The 19,276-nt window shown below is 42.9% G+C and overlaps 1 protein-coding gene across 5 annotated transcripts in view; it reads right to left on the bottom strand.

Moving 5' to 3' along the window:
• Nucleotides 1-2,438: 2,438 nt before the first annotated feature.
• LOC107157615 (F-box/WD repeat-containing protein 12-like) overlaps nucleotides 2,439-19,276 on the bottom strand; it is a 37,064-nt gene continuing 20,226 nt past the window's right edge. For 3 of the 5 annotated variants that reach the window (XM_015503956.1, XM_015503957.1, XM_048800299.1), the window contains exons 6-10: nucleotides 10,114-10,272; nucleotides 8,325-8,535; nucleotides 7,125-7,303; nucleotides 6,919-7,046; nucleotides 2,439-5,984 (exon numbers count right to left, since the gene is read on the bottom strand). In XM_015503956.1, the coding sequence (XP_015359442.1) occupies nucleotides 5,858-5,984; nucleotides 6,919-7,046; nucleotides 7,125-7,303; nucleotides 8,325-8,535; nucleotides 10,114-10,272 (804 nt within the window). In that variant the 3' untranslated portion in view covers nucleotides 2,439-5,857. Of the gene's footprint in view, nucleotides 5,985-6,454; nucleotides 6,584-6,918; nucleotides 7,047-7,124; nucleotides 7,304-8,324; nucleotides 8,536-10,113; nucleotides 10,273-19,276 lie in introns of all 5 variants that reach the window. The other 2 variants (XR_007346473.1, XM_015503958.2) reach the window with 2 other exon arrangements.

Below are 19,276 nucleotides of genomic sequence, written 5' to 3'. Positions count from 1 at the left end.
TTTTTTTTTTTTTTTTGTCAATGGATCTTTTTTATTTTGTTTACTTATATGTGGTGCAGAGGATCGAACTCAGGGCCTCGCACATGCCACGCAAGCACTCTACCACTGAGCCACAACTCCAGCCCAACTTGGGGTCCTTTATACCCCAGGGTTTGTCTTTATCTACTGCTAGCAGATATTGAGTTCAGTTTTATGGAGAATGCAAAGCAGGCAGCTCTAAATGCATAAGAAATTTTTGTTTGTTCAGGCTATAGTTAATACAATTGGATATTTGAATATTTTTGTTTGGTCCCATCAGGCTTTGAGCCAAGAGTCTTGGCCAGCTAAAAAGAAATAAATAACACTGGGGCCTACATACAGGGGCTGGTTTATGTAGTAACCCATTTTTCTGGCTCCATGTTGTGTTATAATCTAAGTTGGATGTTACTTTGTAGTGCCTGAGTTTGGAGCCAGTGATATAGGTTCCTGAAGACCTAGCATTCCACACGGACATAAACCAGGGTTTCAAAGCCTATTCTTAGCCTGCAGGCCCACTTATAGATAATAAAATAAGAAGCTTTTTATTTATTCCATCCATTTTGTTAATAGAATGACCTTCTGACCACTTTGATACATGTTCTTGCTGTTATTAAAACTTAGCGAATAATGTCCACCAACAAGCATCAATTTTCATCAAATGCACAGCTAATTATTGATCCAAGGGTGTAGTTATCTCACATCATGGTCCCTGAAGTGCACTTCCATGAGAAATTTCAGTCCTTGGGCAGTTGTATAGTTTGTGTAGATAATTCTTTGGGTATGGCTGTGTTTCTTTTAATTGTTGTGTGGTGTGCCACATATATGCTATTCCTGCTGCCCCCCAAATTAGTGATCCAGGGTTAATAATCAGGGGGAACTGTTGGGAAAATTCTCTGCGGCTTTGGAGAGTTGGGCCAGTATAGCTTGTAGGGACAGACTGCTATTCAATAAAATTATTTTTGCATTTTGGGCAACATTCAAGTGTGGAAACAATTTTCCAGGGCTGGATGGGAGAAAGATTGTGATAAGTGAGGCTATTTGATTTTATTTCAGGCCTGCTGGGTTCCCCTTACAACCTGTATTCTCTGTGTTCCTGTGAAGGTAAGTTTGAGTGACTTAGTGTAGTTCCAAATAGCGGGAACAGGAGCATATAATGTCAGATAAGCTTATGGTTTACCTACTCCACCTTCAGTACCTGACTCAACTCAATTGGATATGGCTTCAGCCTACCACTACCCACATATTTGCATGAGGTAAGTCTCACAGTTTATTGGATGTTCATGTCATTGTAGGATATTGGTGGTTAGAATAGGCTCCTCTTATAAGGGAAGTTTATGGGAAAGGAAAATCAAGCAAGAGGTAATAAACTCTGTGAAGATCAGGTTCTTGAAATCAACCTCAGCATGTAGTTTAGATTTGTGCAGATATGTATTACTGTATCTAAGGCTATATACAATATGACCATACAGTTGGTGTGCATTAATGATTGAGTATTCTACTGATTGCCAATGATCAGTAGCGTTACTACATTTGAGTAGTACATAGATTCAGGTGTTCTCAACAGTTAAAAAAAAAAAAATTAGCTGTATACCAAATTGGGCCTGAAACTATGGGACACTCACACATGAGATCCTCCATAGGTGAGATGAGTTATTCCAAAAATAAACATTAATTGTATTGTACAATTGGCTCATTTCCATCTCTATTTGTTGCAACATATTATAGCTGTGTTTTGTAGTATGACTACCTGCTACATCTTTTCCATTCTAGGGGATACTTCTCAAGGAAGTTTGAATAGCTCTAGTAGCCCCAGGGGTGGCCTCTTGTGAGGTGGTGGTGTGACTACACCAATAAATTTCCTCCCAGGTTAGTTTTCATGCTGATCTTTTCACTCTTGTTTCTATATTCTATGAAGTGAGATGTGAATGGTTTCTTAAGGTGGCCCCCAGAAGACTAACATTGGATGATGATTTCCCTCAAATATTTCCCAAGTCATTACTGTGGGTGGTGTTGGTAGGCCTAGCAAACTTTATAATAGCTGCATGCAAGCAGCTGGATGGAGAAACCCCCATGCAGACAGAACAGTAGGTAACTCCATCAGTCTGATCAAATACATTCTTATGAGAATTATCTTTGCTGCAACACCCAAGTGATATGATTATTCTGTGAGCAGCATTCATTGTTGTAGAGCCTATTTCCACAGATTATTGTGTAATAGTTGTAGTTGGCATTGTGAGAGGATTAAGTTGTGGAGAATTCTTAAACTGGTTGTATTCACCGATTTCTTAGATACGCCTTGCCCAGGTAATATTATTTAGTATTCATAGTCTTCCTCGCAGCCACAGATGAGGTCCATGGTAATGTGTCCTTGGCAACTCAGTGAGATTTTTTTTTCTCCCCAGTAAATGGAGATTGTAGTATAGGAGGTAAAAGATCATTATAATTAATAGTATAGGAGGAGAAAATCATTATAATTCATAGAAAAAGAGACCAATAGTTACAAGGGTGTACATTATTGCATGACTTACACTGACAGAGATGGGAAGAGATCCAGCCTCAGTTGTTGACCAACCAACCCAGGTGACAAACATTGTGGTCCCATTGCCCCAGACTGACCCATGTTGTGTGTCCCTGTTATGTTGTACGGCATGCTGTCATCGGTCGTAGGGGTGCAGATGACCAAGACTATGGTGACCCACTGATGGACATGAAGTTGACAGTGGCAAATGTGGTAACTCCTCAGGTAAAGAAGAGGCACAGCAACAGAGAAGGGGTTAAAATTACAGGTCATCTACATCCAGGAGGGGAGCTGTATCCGGAGCATCACACCGGTAGTATTGCGCATCCTGAGAATTGTTTTTTCCACAGCATCTGTAGTGGAACACAGCACGTGGATGGCAGCTGAGGATGTCTCTCCAGATAGTGGCGGGTGGTGTGGGTGTTGTGCTCAGCTTACAGTGGATGATAAACAGATACAGGTTGAGAAGTGTCCCAGAGTCAATGGTCTGCACCAGTGCCTTGTTGGGATCAAGGGGAAACTGTTCAGTCTTTGAAGGTGAAGGGAAAGATGGAAGAGCCATGGTTCCTTGGCTGTGAGCAACCCTGGCAGGGCTCCCCTGTCCATTAAAACTGTAAATATGTTGTATCCAATATGATTATTAGCAGAAGTCATAGCATCTCTGTTGGTTATCTCCCTATTTGTTATGAGTTTAAATCTGGGGTGATTATTGTGCATGATTTGCGTGGCTGAAACTGAGAAACTAGTGAGGGGCAATGGGGAATTAAGAAAAAAACAACACATAGACACAGTGAGAAAGCTGGGTCAGGTGGAATACTGCATTCTGAAGGAGAAACAGTGACGAAGTGCTGGCCCAGCAAGCTTATTATATATAGTCTCATAATCAGGAAGTTAAAGACTGCAGAGGCATTGTTCTTTATGCACTAGAAAGTTATGGGGCTAGAAACATTCTTGTAGCTATTTCACTGTTGCAATGCTAGGAGCCTCATGTGGCATCCAGGAAGCCCATTATTCAAAGTTTCTATTAAGCAAGCAGGATTGAAGTTAGCAGATCTGGTGAAACATTGTAGTTATCTGACTATGCTCAGAATCCTCCATTCCTGGGAACTGGCTTCTGAGATCTAGGCCAAGATTCTGTGCTTTGCACAGAGCCTTTTATAAACAGGGCATCACCATAGCAACTGGGCTATCTTGTCCCATACTTTGTAAAGGAAATTCCCAGTATTTGTAGGTGCACCACATGGTGTTTTATCCAAAACATCATGCTCCACAGTATTGTGTAGACAATGTAATCAGAACTAAGGGCATTGTTTTTATGACTTAAGAGATCATTGTCCTCAATGTTCCCTCAATAGCCATTGTTTAAAAAGCCTAGTATGTCTTTGTCTGTAATCTGCTGCTCTTATTTTGTAATGTTCATTGTTAGTTTTGCTATGCAGTAAAATGGGAACCTCAATCTGTCTGTATAACTTGTGACATTCCCAAAGGCTATGGATATGGTTTGAGTGTATTCCCCAATGTTTCATGTGCTGGAATCTTGGCCCTCCGTGTGGTGGTTTAGAAGTGGTGGAAACTTAGTGGAAAGCGATTAGTTCATAGGGACTCTGACCTTATTAATGCACTGTTAACTTGAAGGAGGAGGTCAGATCTTTGGGAATTGAGAGAGTACTGAGAATAGGCTGTTACGAGTTAAGGTTTCTCAGCTCATTCTCTTATTTCTCCCCTCTCACACATGTGCTCTTCTGTCCATGCCCACTTCCTTCTACTCCTCTGCCATGTTGTGATGCAGCTGGGGCAGGGGGTGTTCTTGCTGTATCTTGGTGCCCTACTGTTGGGACTTCCCAAGCATGAGAATTATAAGTTAAACAAAACTTTTTTCTTTGTATATTTGCCAGCTTCAGATCTTGTTATAACAACAAAAAATGAACTAAGGCTATGAAAGGTGTTTTGTTCATTCCTCAATAACATTAATGGAGGTTTGTGCCTGTTGTAGACTTGTGTAAGTACCCACCACTGTGAAGACCCTGCCACACGACAGGAAGAGACCCAATAAAGTGGATTTTTCCAGTTCTTATGTGGCCTTTCTCTTCGGCAGGTTCTCCCAAGTAGTGGACCCAGTCTTTATGTTTCTAACCTGTCCCTAAGTTTGTCCCAGGCTTTGTGTAAACACCCCAATTCCTCTGTGAAAAGTCTATTTTCATAACTCTATGATGCCCAAATGCCCTGACCTCTTCTCTTACATAGCTTTGAGTAGAAGAGGTAGAGTGCCTCATCCCTAAAGTCTGGGACTCTGCCTACTGCAATAGGTTTACTCACTTTGATGTTTTGGTGAGTGTAGCAGCTTCTTCTGTGTCTTCTCTTGTGTGGGCTGAGTTCATTTGTGCGAGGGAGGCAAAAAAGGAGCCAGTGTGATAATATCCCCACATTTTTTTTACCCCAAATGTCTTAGCCTGATGTTTTACAGCACTGATTCTGCCAAAGTCCCAACCAATTAGTTCACATACTACAGAGCAGCTGGGAAGTGTTTCTGTGGTGGCCACAGTGCCTATTCAGTGACAAACAGGAAGAACAGTGGTAGCAAAGCACAGAGCCTGAGGGAAATGAAGCCCAGGGGTGGTTCAAGTCAGACTTGCTGGAGCAGGACATGCATGTCTCCTGCTGCCTGGCCGTCCTCTGTTCCTTCTTGTTTGTGCAACTTTCCCAATGACCCAGTATGCCTTGTTTGGTTTCAGTCAGTGTCTGCTCCTGTTGCTTACAATTAAGAACTCTGAATGATACACCCACCAACCCAGCCAGGCTTCCATACTGACCAACTGGAGCGGGTACCAATGAAACAAAACAAAAAAATGGCAGCTCTAGGGTTATATAACAGGGTACCACAAATCCATCTATGTGACAGCAAGAACTGTCTAAAGCTCGTAAAACAGAATTTAGAATTAAAAATACTCAGTTCATAGTATATTTAGATAAAATAAACCCTTATAATCCTAATAATTTAATTATGGGCTTTCTGGTACCCTCAGAATTTTACTCAACTCCTGTCTGCCACCAATAATCTGAAAAATCTTGGGCATGTTGCTCAGCATCTGGAAATGGGGATAATAATGGCTAATTACTCGCCTTTTGTATTTTATTTTCCTTGTCTGAAAAACAAAGAAGATAGTACCTACTTCATTGGCCTGTTATGAGAGGATTTAAAAGTCACAGAGCACAGTGCACTTGACACACAGTAAACTTGTGAGAAGGACTCTCCTTTCCCAACACTGATAACATCATTAGTTTTTATATGCCATGCAGGCTCTTTCCCAAAGTGAGATAGTTTCAACCGGTGCAAGCTTTTTGGCCACACTGAACTTTGAAGCAATATGATCTCAGAATACTTGTTCCAGTGCTTCTGACTTCCACACCCACAATGCTCATGATGTCACTTTCCACATGACTAAATCCTCTGCAAAGAGAAAGGCATGCCAGGTGTTAATCTGAAAAAGGGTCAATATTTAAACAGTAAAAGCTCTTTCACGAAGATCAACCTCAGCCTTCTGTGCTTTCTCACACCCAGTCAACCCCATCCAGCCCTCTTTCTATCTCTTGCTTACTCTGGGCCTACAGTCATTTGTCACAACTGGCAAATTACTGGGACACTCTTAAGTGGAAATACCATTTGGACCCTCCTGACAGTATCAGCCTGGATCATGGTGATTTTAGCTGTTCTAAGATACTTTTTTAAAGAGAAGCATCTAATATAATCTGGGCAAATCTAAGTCATTTCCCCAGAATTTAGAATTAATTTTATCAATTTCTGGACAGGCTCACTGCTCTTTTTTTTTTTTTTCCACTGCTCTCTTGAATGGAGGAGACTGAACCACAAGGGCTCATGGGTCCAGTCGAGTTTTCATAAGGCCAGAGTCAAGGTCCTACCTGGGCTTGGCCATGCAATCCCTGTGGGACTTTGAACAAATCATCCACATCTCTCAGCCTGTCTCTCACCTGTGGATGATGCCAACTGCATGTGGCTGTTTTGTGCATCACAGGAGATGACATATATACCTAGAGCGAGCAATCGTTTAACAGAAAAGGCAGCAGAGCATGCAGAAGCTGGTCTCACGTCCAGTAAGTAAGGGGCAGGATGGGCACATGACTAAGTCCTGTTAACACCGTTTCCAACATTTCCTTTAAAAAACTTCTTTGAGACAAGTGTGATAGCACAGGCCTGTAGTCCCAGGTACTTGGACAATGAGGAAGAAGGAGTGCTTGAGCCCTGGAGTTCAAGGCCAGCCTGAGCAACACAATAAGACCCCCGTCTCCAAAACAAAACAGAAACATGGCTTTGTAGGCCACATAGCCCATTTTTACAGGCAGCATGAAGAAACACAGCCAATTACCTGGCCCATCTGTGGGATCCCCCAAGCAAGTGATAGCAGCTCTTGAGGGCTGGGAAGTTACTTTTCTTATTCCACGTATAGACACGCAGAGAGAGGTCGAAGGAAGAGGTGATGACTCGCTCTGGGCCCTTGAGAGGAAGTCAAGTGAGGCCACGGTGTGGGCTCCTGCAGGAGAGCATGGCAGGGGCAGGGAACGCTGCACTCACCACCCATAGGGATGTGATGGGCTTCTGGTGGTCCCGGAAGGCCTCAAGCTGCAGACCATGTATGGTGAAGAGAACCAGTTCCGACCCAGAGGTCAGCAGGATCACCTGAGAGCCATGGCTCTGCATGAGGTGAGGAGGCATCATGGCATCTGGCAAGAGGAAACTGGCCATCTGTTGTGCTTTTTGGAATAAAAACACGGATTGGCTTTCTCTGAGTTATCAGAGATATCACTTAAGATGATGTGGCACACTTATTCCACTGCTTTGCAGTTAGACCCTCACTCAACCCTGATCCATGCATTTATTCCCCTAAATCTCCAGTTCATCAGCAACAGAATAGTGATTATAACATTGCAATCACAGAGGGTGGACTCAATGCCATATGCTTATGGGAATGACTGACAGCATGTGGTACACAGAACCATTCAGGGAACCAGGGCTCCCTTTACCTCTTCCCTTGGTTGAAGGGAAGAAGTTGAAGATACCCTTCTAAGACAGAGTGATAGAAGAAATGGCCACGGGACAACTGTATGACATCTGCCAAAAACTCCTCTTTAAGATACAGTTCATTATACTGCATAGCATTCCTTTATACAGGAAAAAAATTACCTCTTAAGAAGAATTTGTGTGTTTCCTTATAGCAGACAAGGCACATATTATACATCCTGTTTCCCTTTTTTCATCAACTGCCAGGAAGCTCAGAGCAAAATTTAGTCATAGTATATGAAAACGAAAGAATACAAAGGAAAAAAATGCCAAGAACCAAAAGCAAGGCCTATCAGAGTAATGTGGGGCCTAGGAAATAGAGGAGATAGCGGGGAGGGTCACGGTTCTTACTAGACTAGAAACTCCTTGGGGAAGAAAGTAATTTTAGCTTTTATTCATCTTTGTACACGATGCTGAGAGCAGGGGCTTTGACATAATCAGGAAGAGAAAGGTAGTAATAAATGGAAGCAGGAAGATCACTTGGGGCGGAGAATCTGTGGACGTGTATTAGTGTCTGAATCTCAGGACCATGAAGGGGGCCCAACATGTGCACCATCTTTCCACCAGGACATAAAGTCACAATGTAACTTCTGCTGGGCTACACCCCTGGGAGAGAGGAACAAGTGTTCAAAAGAGACGCGGAAACCCGCCATAGAAACACCACACTGTGATGCTGGTGATGTGCAGACCGTGGCCAGCATGGGGGACTCTTACCCAGAATGCTCACTCTGTCCCTGGATTTCATGGCTTTTAACTCAAAGGTAGTGACAACCAGCTGCCTGACACTGCCATTTCTGTGCATAACAATCAGCCTGGCAGCTTCATCAGGGGCCCAGCAGGCTTTGGAACTCAACCGGACAGTGAGGGTGGTAGAAACAGGAAGTTCATCTTCCGATGGGTGCAGCAAGGACTGAGTGTAGAACACCTGGGGAAATACCCCTGAATGGTCACCGTGTAGACGAGGGAGTGGTTCTCGGACCCTGGGCACTCAGAAAACCTCCCATGCCCAGCCTGACTCCTGCATCTCGGGCCTGGCCAGGGCACCAGGCTGTCTGCATACCCCACAATGCCTGTATGCCTGTGCCACCGCATACCCTCCTTCCAGGCTATGAATAGACCAAGCCTTTTTTTTTTTTTTTTTTTTAAACTGGGCACTGAACTCAGGGGCCCTCAACCCCTGAGCCACATCCCAGCCCTATTTTGTATTTTATTTAGAGACAGGGTCTCACTGGGATGCTTAGTGCCTTGCTTTTGCTGAGGCTGGCTTTGAACTCGCGATTCTCCCGTCTCAGCCTCCTGAGCCACTGGAATTACAGGTGCGTGCCACCACACCCGGCTGGACCAAGCTGTTTCAGGTTAATCCCAGCTTATGTCTGGCCCTGCTGGAAACATCCTGATATGCCATTCCCACTAAGATTGGTGTTGGTGTGACAGATCCATCACATAAATGGCATTTCTATTTGTGACCAGCTGTTGTCATGTTTTGCTGATGTCACATATCTCCCTGGCATATCTCTTCAGTGACTCCTTAGGCCTCCCATAGACCCCAGCCTGTTCCTGGTAGTTCCCTCCATGCCCTCTTTGCACCTGTCTGTTCTCTGACCACTTACCTCCCTGGCTTCTAGGTCCTGAGGCTCCCCACCCTACTTCTTGCTCTGCAACAACTTTTGTTCTCTCTCTGTCCTCCTTCTCCACAAGACCTTAACCAACTGTCTATATTTTACTAAGATCTAATTTCCCAGTCCAAACCCTGTCACTCAAAAAGTATTTTATTTGTTGGGCACAGTGGCCCATGCCTGTAATCCCAGCTACTCAGGAGGCTGAGATAGGAGGATCACAAGTTTGAGGCCACCCTCAGCTACTCAGCAAGACCTCATCTCGAAACAAAAAAGAAAAAGCGCAAGAGACATAGCTCAGTGGTAGAGTGCCCCTGAGTTTGATCCCCTGAACAAAAAAAAAAAGTGCTTCATCCCCTGGCAAATGAAAGCCATTTCTGCATGCATGTCACTGGGACTCAACATTATGGCACAGGAAGAGGGCAGTACTGAAGACATGCCCACCATTTCCTTTTCCAGACACCAAATGCTCCCCTCACTCATTCTCTCATTGAAACTATTCTCAGACCACCAAAGGCTCTAGAAGTTTTCCTCCAGTATGTCACTAAGGTCCCAAACCTGTTCCATCTGAACACTTCTGCCTCCCCAGCAAGGCTGGCTCCTTCTAGCTCACAGGCAGCATGGCTGCCAGATAACAGCGCTCTCCAGGGCCAGGGACTTCCAAGTGTCCCTTCTGCTAGAAGCAGACGTGACTGCTGGGAACAGAGCCCCCTGCGCACAGAATGTGGCTCCTGGGAGCAACAGGGCTCACTCCTGCCAGCCATGGGGCTTGGTCTTAAGCACAAAGCAGCTCTTGAGCTCATAGGATGCAACTCCAGAGGCCAGACCCTCTATTTCCTCTCACAAGGCGAGGCCTCCCCGAAGGAAAGGGTTCCCTAGGCACTGACCTTTGGGCCTAGGTCTGAATTGTGTGCAGATGCAAACAGCCACTGTCGGTCAGGTGAGCAGAGGAGGCTCACAAAGGGACTGGGAAACAAAGTCACTTTGGAGACCACCTGCAGCTGAGGCACTGTCAGTGTGTACAGAGTCCCTTCAGCACAAGCCACCTGCAACAGATAAAGAACCAAAAGACCAGCAGAGTGTGAGAGGGGCCAGGCCCTGAGCCCAGCAGGAAGCATCATGTTCTGACCTGTCCTCACCAGAATGGAAACCACTGTTTAACTGCTGCCCCCACAGGGTGCAAGTGCCACTTACTTGAGGTTGCACCCTAGAATATTTTTTCAAATACACTCATGGGACTAGGGTGTAGCTCAGTGGTAGAGTGCTTGCCTAGCATGCATGTAGCTCTGGGTTCCATCCCTAGGATGGCAAAAATAAATACACAGACAAAAATGAATACATTCAAACAACAGAGACTTCAAAGCTTCTGCTCACCTCCCTGCAGGATTTGCATGTGACCCTTTCATGCCTTTCTACCCACTGGCAAAGGCATCCATGGTCACAATGGCATGCTGTGCTGCAACCGGCCTTTTAGTTTTACACTGAAAATACTCCTTGGAATCTCCACATTAGTGGACCTTTTCTTTTGATTTCCTGTCCTACTGATAGAAATTTAAACTGTTCAACAATCATTGCTGCAGAGAATACTCCTGCACACACCTGGACACTATGTGTCTGTGCTGAGACAGGGAAGGACCCTAACTGGAACCACTAGACCAAAGAGTATGCAGCTTTCAAAAATCCCTCAAACTATATTCCTCCAGTTCCCTGCATAAAATAGCTATTTCTCTTCATCCAATTTATAATATTTTAATGGATTTTTAAATTTGGATATAATAAAATACCACCTTTGATTTTATTAGACTTCCTCCTTCTCTCCCCTCCTCCCTCCCCTTGTTCCCATCTCTCAACTTTACTGATCGCTTTACTAATTGATTTTTTTTTTGAGTGAGTGTTTTGTGGATGTACATGAGATTGAGAATCACTCTGACATATTCATATATGTACTTGGGGAAGTTAAGCCAGATTCATTCTGCTGTTGTTCCCTGTCCTATCCCTCCTACCTTCCCTTCATTCCTCTTGGTCTACTCCACTGATCTGTCAATTCTTTTTTTGTGCCCCCTCTATTTGGATTAGCTTTTGCATATTAGAGACAACATCTGACCTTTGACTTTTGGGGACTGGCTTATTTCACTTAGCATTGTAATCTCCAGTTCCATCCATTTACTAGCAAATGCCACAATGTGTCATTCTTCTTTCCGGCTGAGTATATACTCCATTGTGTATATATACCACATTTTTTTCTAATCCATTCATCTATTGAAGGGCACCTAGATTGACTCCATAGCTTGGCTACTGTGAATTATGCTGCTAAAAACATAGATGTGGCTGAGTCACTGTTTTATCCTGACTTTAAACCTTTTGGATATATACCAAGAACTGGGATAGCTGGGTCATTTGGTGGTTCCATTCCTAATTTTTTGAGGAATCTCCATACTTTTCAGAGTGGTTTACTAATTTGCAGTCTCAACAGCATATCAGTGTACTTTCTCCCTTACACCCTCACATGGATTTATTATTCGTGTTCTTGATAAATGCCATTCTCACTGGAATGAGATGAAATCTTAGTGTAGTTTTGATTTGCATTTTGCTTATGGCTAGAGATGTTGGAGATTCTTTTGTGTATTTATTGGCCATTTGTGTTTCTTCTTTTGAGAAATTTGTTTGGTTATTTTGCTTATTTTGTTGACTAGATTATTTGTTCTTTGGCATTGAATTTTTTGAGTTCTTAATATATTCTGGGTATTAATCCCCTGTCAGAGGAATAGCTGGCAAAGACTTCTTCCCATTTTGTAGGCTCACTCTTCACTCAGTCATTTCCCTTGCTAGGCAGAGCTTTTTGATTCAAAGGCATCCCACTTAGTCTTGGTTTTATTTCTTGAGCTTTAGGGGTCTTGGTGAGGCAGCTGGTGTCTGCTCCCACATGATGGAATGTTGACCCTAGGTTTTCTTATAGCAGTTGCAAGGTTTCTGGTCTAATTCCAAGTCTAGGATGCATTTTGATTTGACTTTTGTGCAGGGTGAGAAACAGGAATATAATTTTATTCTTCTACATATAGATATCTAGTTTTCCCAGCACCATTTGTTTAAAAAGCTGTCTTTTCTTCAACATATATTTTTGGTACCTTTGTCAAGTACCAGATGCTTATAATTATATGTGTTTGTGTCTCCTACTCTATTCCACTGGTCTTCATATTTAATGTCAATACCATGCTGTTCTTAATCTTTAAAAATATTTGCTCATCAGGCTGGGCACAGTGTCCATGCCTGTAATCCCAAAGACTCAGGAGGCTGAGGCCGAGTTTCCACCTGTCTGTGGCTCCCACTCTAGAGAGCACTCAGCAGGGAGATTAACAACATGACCAACATATGGGTCCACTGGTTGTAAAAAGACCAATCACCATGTGATGTGCTTAGGCCCTCACTCCTGAAAGCAGGTGGCTCACCAGGACCCCATAAAATGCCTGAGTTATCGCTGCTGCCTAATGTCTCCGTACCAACAAAGATTCTGGTGTTCTAGGTTATTAGATGTTTTAGTCAGCTTCTTCACTGCTGTGATCAATAGACCTGATAAACTGTTCCTCCTTTATAATTGTTTTTATTTGGGAGCTCACAGTTTCAGAGATTTCAGTCCACAGACAGCTGACTCCATTCCTTAGGGCTTGAGGTAAAACAGAACATCACAGCAAAAGAGTGTGGCTGGCCGAGAGAAGAGTGTGGCGGAGGGAAGAGTGTGGCGGAGGGAAGCAGCTCACATGATGATTAGGAAGCAGAGAGAGAGAGACTCTACTTGCCAGATATAAAACTTATGTCCCAAAGGCCCACCCTCAATGCCCCCTGCCTCCTTCAGCCGCACTCTATCCACCTTCAGTCACCACTCAGTTAATCCCATCAGGAGGATTTATTCATGGATTGGGTTACGGCTCTCATAACCCACTCATTTCTCCTCTGAGCCTTCTTGCATTGTCTCACACACTAACTTTTGGGGGACACCTCACATCCAAACCATAACACTGGGAATAACACCTGTGTCACCCAGAGGCATCAACTTCTTTAAAAGCAGTGACAATGCTTCGCCTACCTGTCTTTACCATAGTCACCCTGCTAGATAACTACACAATGGCCAACAGATTCGGGGTTCCACTCAGTCCACAGTTCACCAATGTGATAAGGGGCTACTTCATTCCTAGCTTAGGCTCAGGGCCTCTGAAGCCAGTAAGGTAAGCACTGCTACAGGGATCCCCCAACACTTAATTGGGATTCTTTGGGGGTAATTTACTTATAAATATAACCAGGATAGAGAAGCTCTCCCCCTTCCCCAAAGCATTCATGAAAGAAAAAAGAAGAAATAAGAAAATTCAAGGGAAGGAAACAAAAACTCAAAATAGAGATGGGCCCATGACAAAATCACCAGTCCTCCTCAACACCCACAATGTGAAAGGAAAAAAACTTGATATCTTTTAGATCTTCTGAGGTGCTACTAAGGCTAAGTCATAAAACAGCAACTTCCTATTCTTAAAAACTGCTCGAGCTGTGCACAGTGGCCCATGCCTATAACCTGAGACTCAGGAGGCTGAGGCAAGAGGATCACAAGTTCAAGGTCAGCCTCAACAACTTAGCAAGACTCTGTCTCAAAAAAAAAAAAAAAAAAACTGTTCAAAGGAGGTAGGAATGTAGCTCAGTGGACAAAAGTTTGCTTAGCATGTGTGAGGCCCTGGGTTCAATCCCCAGTACTGCAAAAAAAAAAAAACAAATGCTATTCAAATTCTTTTTCAGGACACAGGCACAGACCCCTAGGACCTTAATAATTTTGTTTTTGATTGTTGTTTTTTGGGCTGTGCTAGGGATCGAACCCAAGGCCTCATGCTTGCCAGGCAAAATGCTCTATCACTGAGCAACATCCCTAGCCCACACTGAAAATAATCTTGAGGACCTGGGAGAACCCACTCTTCACTGAGGAATAAGAACAGAGCCTCAGAGACCTAGGTTTAAACCAGGGATGCCTGCAACAATGCAGGACAGATCCACCTGGATCAGTGTGTGCTGCGTACTATTTCATCAAAATTTTCCTGGTTTCAACGAATCCACCCTCTATTTCCCCTTACATTACCACTTAAAATCCTCTGCTGCTGGCCAATCAGGAAGACAGATGAGGTTGCATCCTATCTCCTTGTTGCTGACCATCAACAAAGTCCTCTGTGTTTGCAAAAATTCAGTGCCATAATATTAGCTTATTGTGCTTCTCGTGTAGCAAGCTGTTGCTCACTGTCTCACTGTAGACCATATATTCCCCATTTACAAACTTTCTTTGGGCCTCTTTATAGTGGTATTCACAACTTTCATAACAAAAGGCTCTTGAAACTGTTCATAAACAGGTGTTGTGGTTCCGATGACTGAGGAGGCAGAGGCAAGAGAATCACAAGTTAAAAGGCCAGCCTCAGCAACCTAGTGAAACCCTCAGCAACTGAGTAAGACCCTATCTCAAAAGTTAAAAAAGGACTGGGGATATACCTCAGTGGCAAAGCATACCCTGCATTCAATTCCCGGTATAAAGAAAAGAAAGGAAAATTAAAGAAAAAAGGAGGGAAAGGGAGGAAAAACTGTCCACTTTGCAACATCATAAGCATCTCATCAGTGCCCCCAGGGATTTCTGTACCACACAGCCTTTAGTAACCTCCTCCTAGGCCTCTACCAGACACTGGATCACCCATAATGGCCTATGCTACCCATGGCCCTGGTACCAAAACTTGTCATACCTTAGAACAAAAACTGCTGGCTGCACATGGGGCCCTTCTGGGGGTGGAGGCTCACAGTTCCTGAGCCTGTGACTCTGCCCCCAGTTGCATGTTGTGCTTGGGTCCTGGAAGCAACACCCACAGAAACCTTCCTGCTAAGAACATACCTGGCATCTTCAGGACAAAGTCAGATCTGAGGCATAAGCACAGTCACCTCTGTAGGAGGATGCAGCTCCCCTTCTGCTCAGTCACTCCCTAGATGCAGTGGTCTTAGAGGGCCCCCCATCTCTAGGACCACTGACTCCCTGAGAGGCTCCTGAGCAACTCATGAAGTGTGTTCAGATGTTTTCTGAATGGCACAGCCACCACTGCATGTGACGACCTCACTGGAGAGGTGCTACAGTCTAGCCCTTAACTGAATCCATCACTCTTAAACAAACAAACAAACAACAACTACAACAACAAAAACACAGTAATACAACAACAACAACAAAAAAAACACAGTAATACTAAACACCATGACCCTACAATGCCCCTTTCCCAGGAAGCTAGCCAAGTTAGAAGGAAAGTTAAGAGCAAGCCTGAGGGGCTGGGGTTGTGGCTCATGGCAGACCTCTCACCTAGCATGAGTGCGGCCCTGGATTTGCTCCTCAGAACCACTAAAGATAAATAAATAAATGTATTGTATCCATCCATAACTAAGAAACATTTTTTAAAAACACTAGAAAAATTCATGTTCAAAACACTAGAAAAATTAGGGATGACAGGAACATATCTCAACATCATAACAGCTGTCTATGCTAAGCTCCAGGCCAACATCATTCTAAATGGAAAAAAACTGAAAGTACTCCCTCTAAAAACTGGAACAAGACAGGGATGCTCTCTTTCACCACTTCTATTTAACATAGTTCTTAAAACACTGGCCAGAGCAATAAGATAAAAGAAATTAAAGGGATACAGGTAGGAAACGAAAAACTCAAATTAGCACTATTTGCTGACAATATGATTCTATACCTAGAAGACCCAAAAAGTTCCACCAGAAAACTTCTAGAACTAGTAAATGAATTCGGCAAAGTAGCAGGATATAAAATCAACACTCATAAATCAAAGGCATTTCAGTGACAAATCCTCTGAAAGGGAAATGAGGATAACTACCCCATTTACAATAGCCTCAAAAAAATATGTAAAATACTTTGGAATCAACTTAACAAAAGAGGTGAAAGATCTATATAATGAAAATTACAGAACCCTAAAGAAAGAAATCAAAGAAGACCTTAGAAGATGGAAAGATTTACCTTGCTCTTGGATAAACAGAATTAATATTATCAAAATGACCATACTACCAAAAGCACTATACAGATTTAATGCAATTTTAATCAAAATCCCAATGGCATTCCTCATAGAAATAGAAAAAGCAATCATGAAATGCATCTGGAAAAATAAGAGACCCAGAATAGCTGAAGCAATCCTTAGCAGGAAGAGTGAAGCAGGTGGCATCACAATACCAGAACTTAAACTATACTACAGAGCAATAGTAACAAAAACAGCATGGTATTGGCACCAAAACAGATTGGTAGACCAACGGTACCGAATAGAGGAGACAGAGACTAACCCACAAAATTACAATTATCTTATATTAGACAAAGATGCCAAAAACATACACTGGAGAAAAGATAGCCTCTTCAACAAATGGTGCAGGGAAAACTGGAAATCCATATGCAACAAAATGAAATTAAACCCCTATCTTTCCCATGCACAAAACTCAAAAGTGGATCAAGTACCTAGGAATTAAATCAGAGACTCTGCGTCTGATAGAAGAAAAAGTAGCCCTAATCTTCATCATGTGGGATTAGGCCCCCAACTTCCTTAATAAAACTCCTATAGTACAAGAATTAAAACCAAGAATCAATAAATGGGATGGATTCAAACTAAAAAGTTTCTTCTCAGCAAAAGAAACAATCTGTGAGGTGAATAGAGAGCCTACATCTTGGGAGCAAATTTTTACCCCTCACACATCAGGTAAAGCACTAATCTCTAGGGTTTATAAAGAACTCAAAAAGCTAAACATCAAAAAAAAAAAAAACCAAATAACCCAATCAACAAATGGGCCAAGGACCTGAACAGACACTTCTGAGAAGAGGATATTCAATCAATCAACAAATATATGAAAAAATGTTCATCATCTCTAATAATCAGAGAAATGCAAATCAAAACTACTGTAAGATATCTCACTCCAGTCAGAATGGCAGCTATTATGAAGACAAACAACAATAAGTGTTGGTGAGGATGTGGGGAAAAAGGTACACTCATACACTGCTAGAGGGACTGCAAATTGAAGTAGCCAATATGGAAAGCAGTATAGAGATTCCTTGGAAAATGGGAATGGAACTACCATTTGACCCAGTTATCCCACTCCTCAGTCTATACCCAAAGGACTTAAAAACAGCATACTACAGGGACACAGCCACATCAATGTTCATAGCAGCACAATTCACAATAGCTAAACTGTGGAACCAACCTAGATGCCCTTCAATAGATGAAGGATAAAAAAAAATGTGGCATATATACACAATGGAATATTACTCAGCAATAAAAGAGAATAAAATCATAATATTTGCAGGTAAATGGATGGAGTTGGAGAATATAATACTAAGCAAAGTTAGCCAATCCCCAAAAACCAAATGCCTAATGTTTTCTCTGATATAAGAAGGCTGACTCATAGCGGAGTAGGGAGGGGGAGCATGGAAGGAAGATAAACTCTAGATAGGGCAGAGGGGTGGGAGGGGAAGGGAGGGGCATGGGTTAGAAATGATTGTGGAATATGATGGACATCATTATCCAAAGTACACGTATGAGACATGAATTGGTGTGAATATACTTTGTATACAACCAGAGATATGAAAAATTGTGCTCTATATGTGTAATAAGAATTGTAATGCATTCTGCTGTCATATATAAATGAGAGAGAGAGAGAGAGAGAGAGAGACCCAGCGAACAAGCCTGGACCAAACGTCCAAGTGAATACTATCTCAGAAGACCCTGATTCTCTCATGGTATGTTACAAAGAGGGCAAACCAGTGTTATCTGTAAGAACTGCTTTCTTGCACACATGTCAGAATAGCTGCTCACTGAGATGCTGATCATGCAAAGAACAAAGCAAACTGATAATATGACTACTTCTTCAGCCTAACTTTTACACCCCATCCCTGCAGTCACTGGCATGGATCTGAGCACTGTGGAATGGAAAGAGCTTGAACCAGCTGCCGTCACTGAACAAAGCATCGTGGGAGAATGTAGGTGTGCTTTTCTGGTGAAGCACTGACTCACTATGTGAAATGGAAGTGCAGCTGTGCAACCTGTCACCACTGGACTTTCTGGAGAAGCTTATCACCACTGGATCTTCCCTGTAAGCTTTTCTCAGTAAACCTTACATCCTAACATCTCAACCCCAGGAGTTTTCTTTGGTCCGTGGGCCATCTTCTCATTGCCCTAGCACAACAGGGCTGTGAATGATACACTGGAATGTCCAGTTAAAGATGAGGAAGTCAGTGTGACTCAGGCATGTCCCCTGCTTTTATATCCAACCACTGGGTTCTTAATCTTTGTTAATGAATTCTTCTAGAATTTCCATTAAATCTAGTTCTTTTCTAAATATGTTACATTTTATTTTTTAAATAAATAAAATAACAGATTTAGAAAATTTTTGTTTTCTGTTAATATTTATCTCCCTGAACAACAACTTCAGGTGTCTGAAGCCCTGTGACTCACTTTATATTGTGTGCTGTTTCTAGTGCCAGTTCTAGCTCATGTGACCTCATCTCTTCATGTGCCTAGTTTTAAGTGTGTACTGAACACTGTATTTGGAAACAATGTGAGCTGTGGGACACTATTAACATTATCGAGAAATTATTCTCATGTACTCCAAATGAGTAACCAGAGTGCTAAATCCTGCTTTCCTTTGGGTTGTAACACTTGCAAATCCTACCTAATCCATGAGGGTTCACAGGGTCCATACATGGTGGCCCCACACTCCAACGTTTGTCCCTATGCTATCAAAGGTCTGCTCAATCTCTTGGCTGCCTAGACTAAGGTTCCATGGCAAAAAGAGTCCCAAATGATAGGCTCATCACTTTGACTTCTGCCATCTCCTTAATCCTCTTCTATTAACTATTCACTCCTTATTTTAGATCACTGGTATTACCAAATAGGTCTGCCAAGGAGAGGGTCTGGCTCAGGACTCCTCCAATCATGGAAGCCATGATGCCAGTATTCAGATCTTGGGAGGCAGCTAGGCCCTGCAAAGGCTCCTAAGAGC

This window comes from Marmota marmota, unplaced genomic scaffold (assembly GCF_001458135.2).
Source record: "Marmota marmota marmota unplaced genomic scaffold, marMar, whole genome shotgun sequence".
Classification (NCBI taxonomy): Eukaryota; Metazoa; Chordata; class Mammalia; order Rodentia; family Sciuridae; genus Marmota; species Marmota marmota.
The sequence above is the reverse complement of the archived record's forward strand: the minus strand, read 5'-3'. Positions and strand labels throughout refer to the sequence as shown.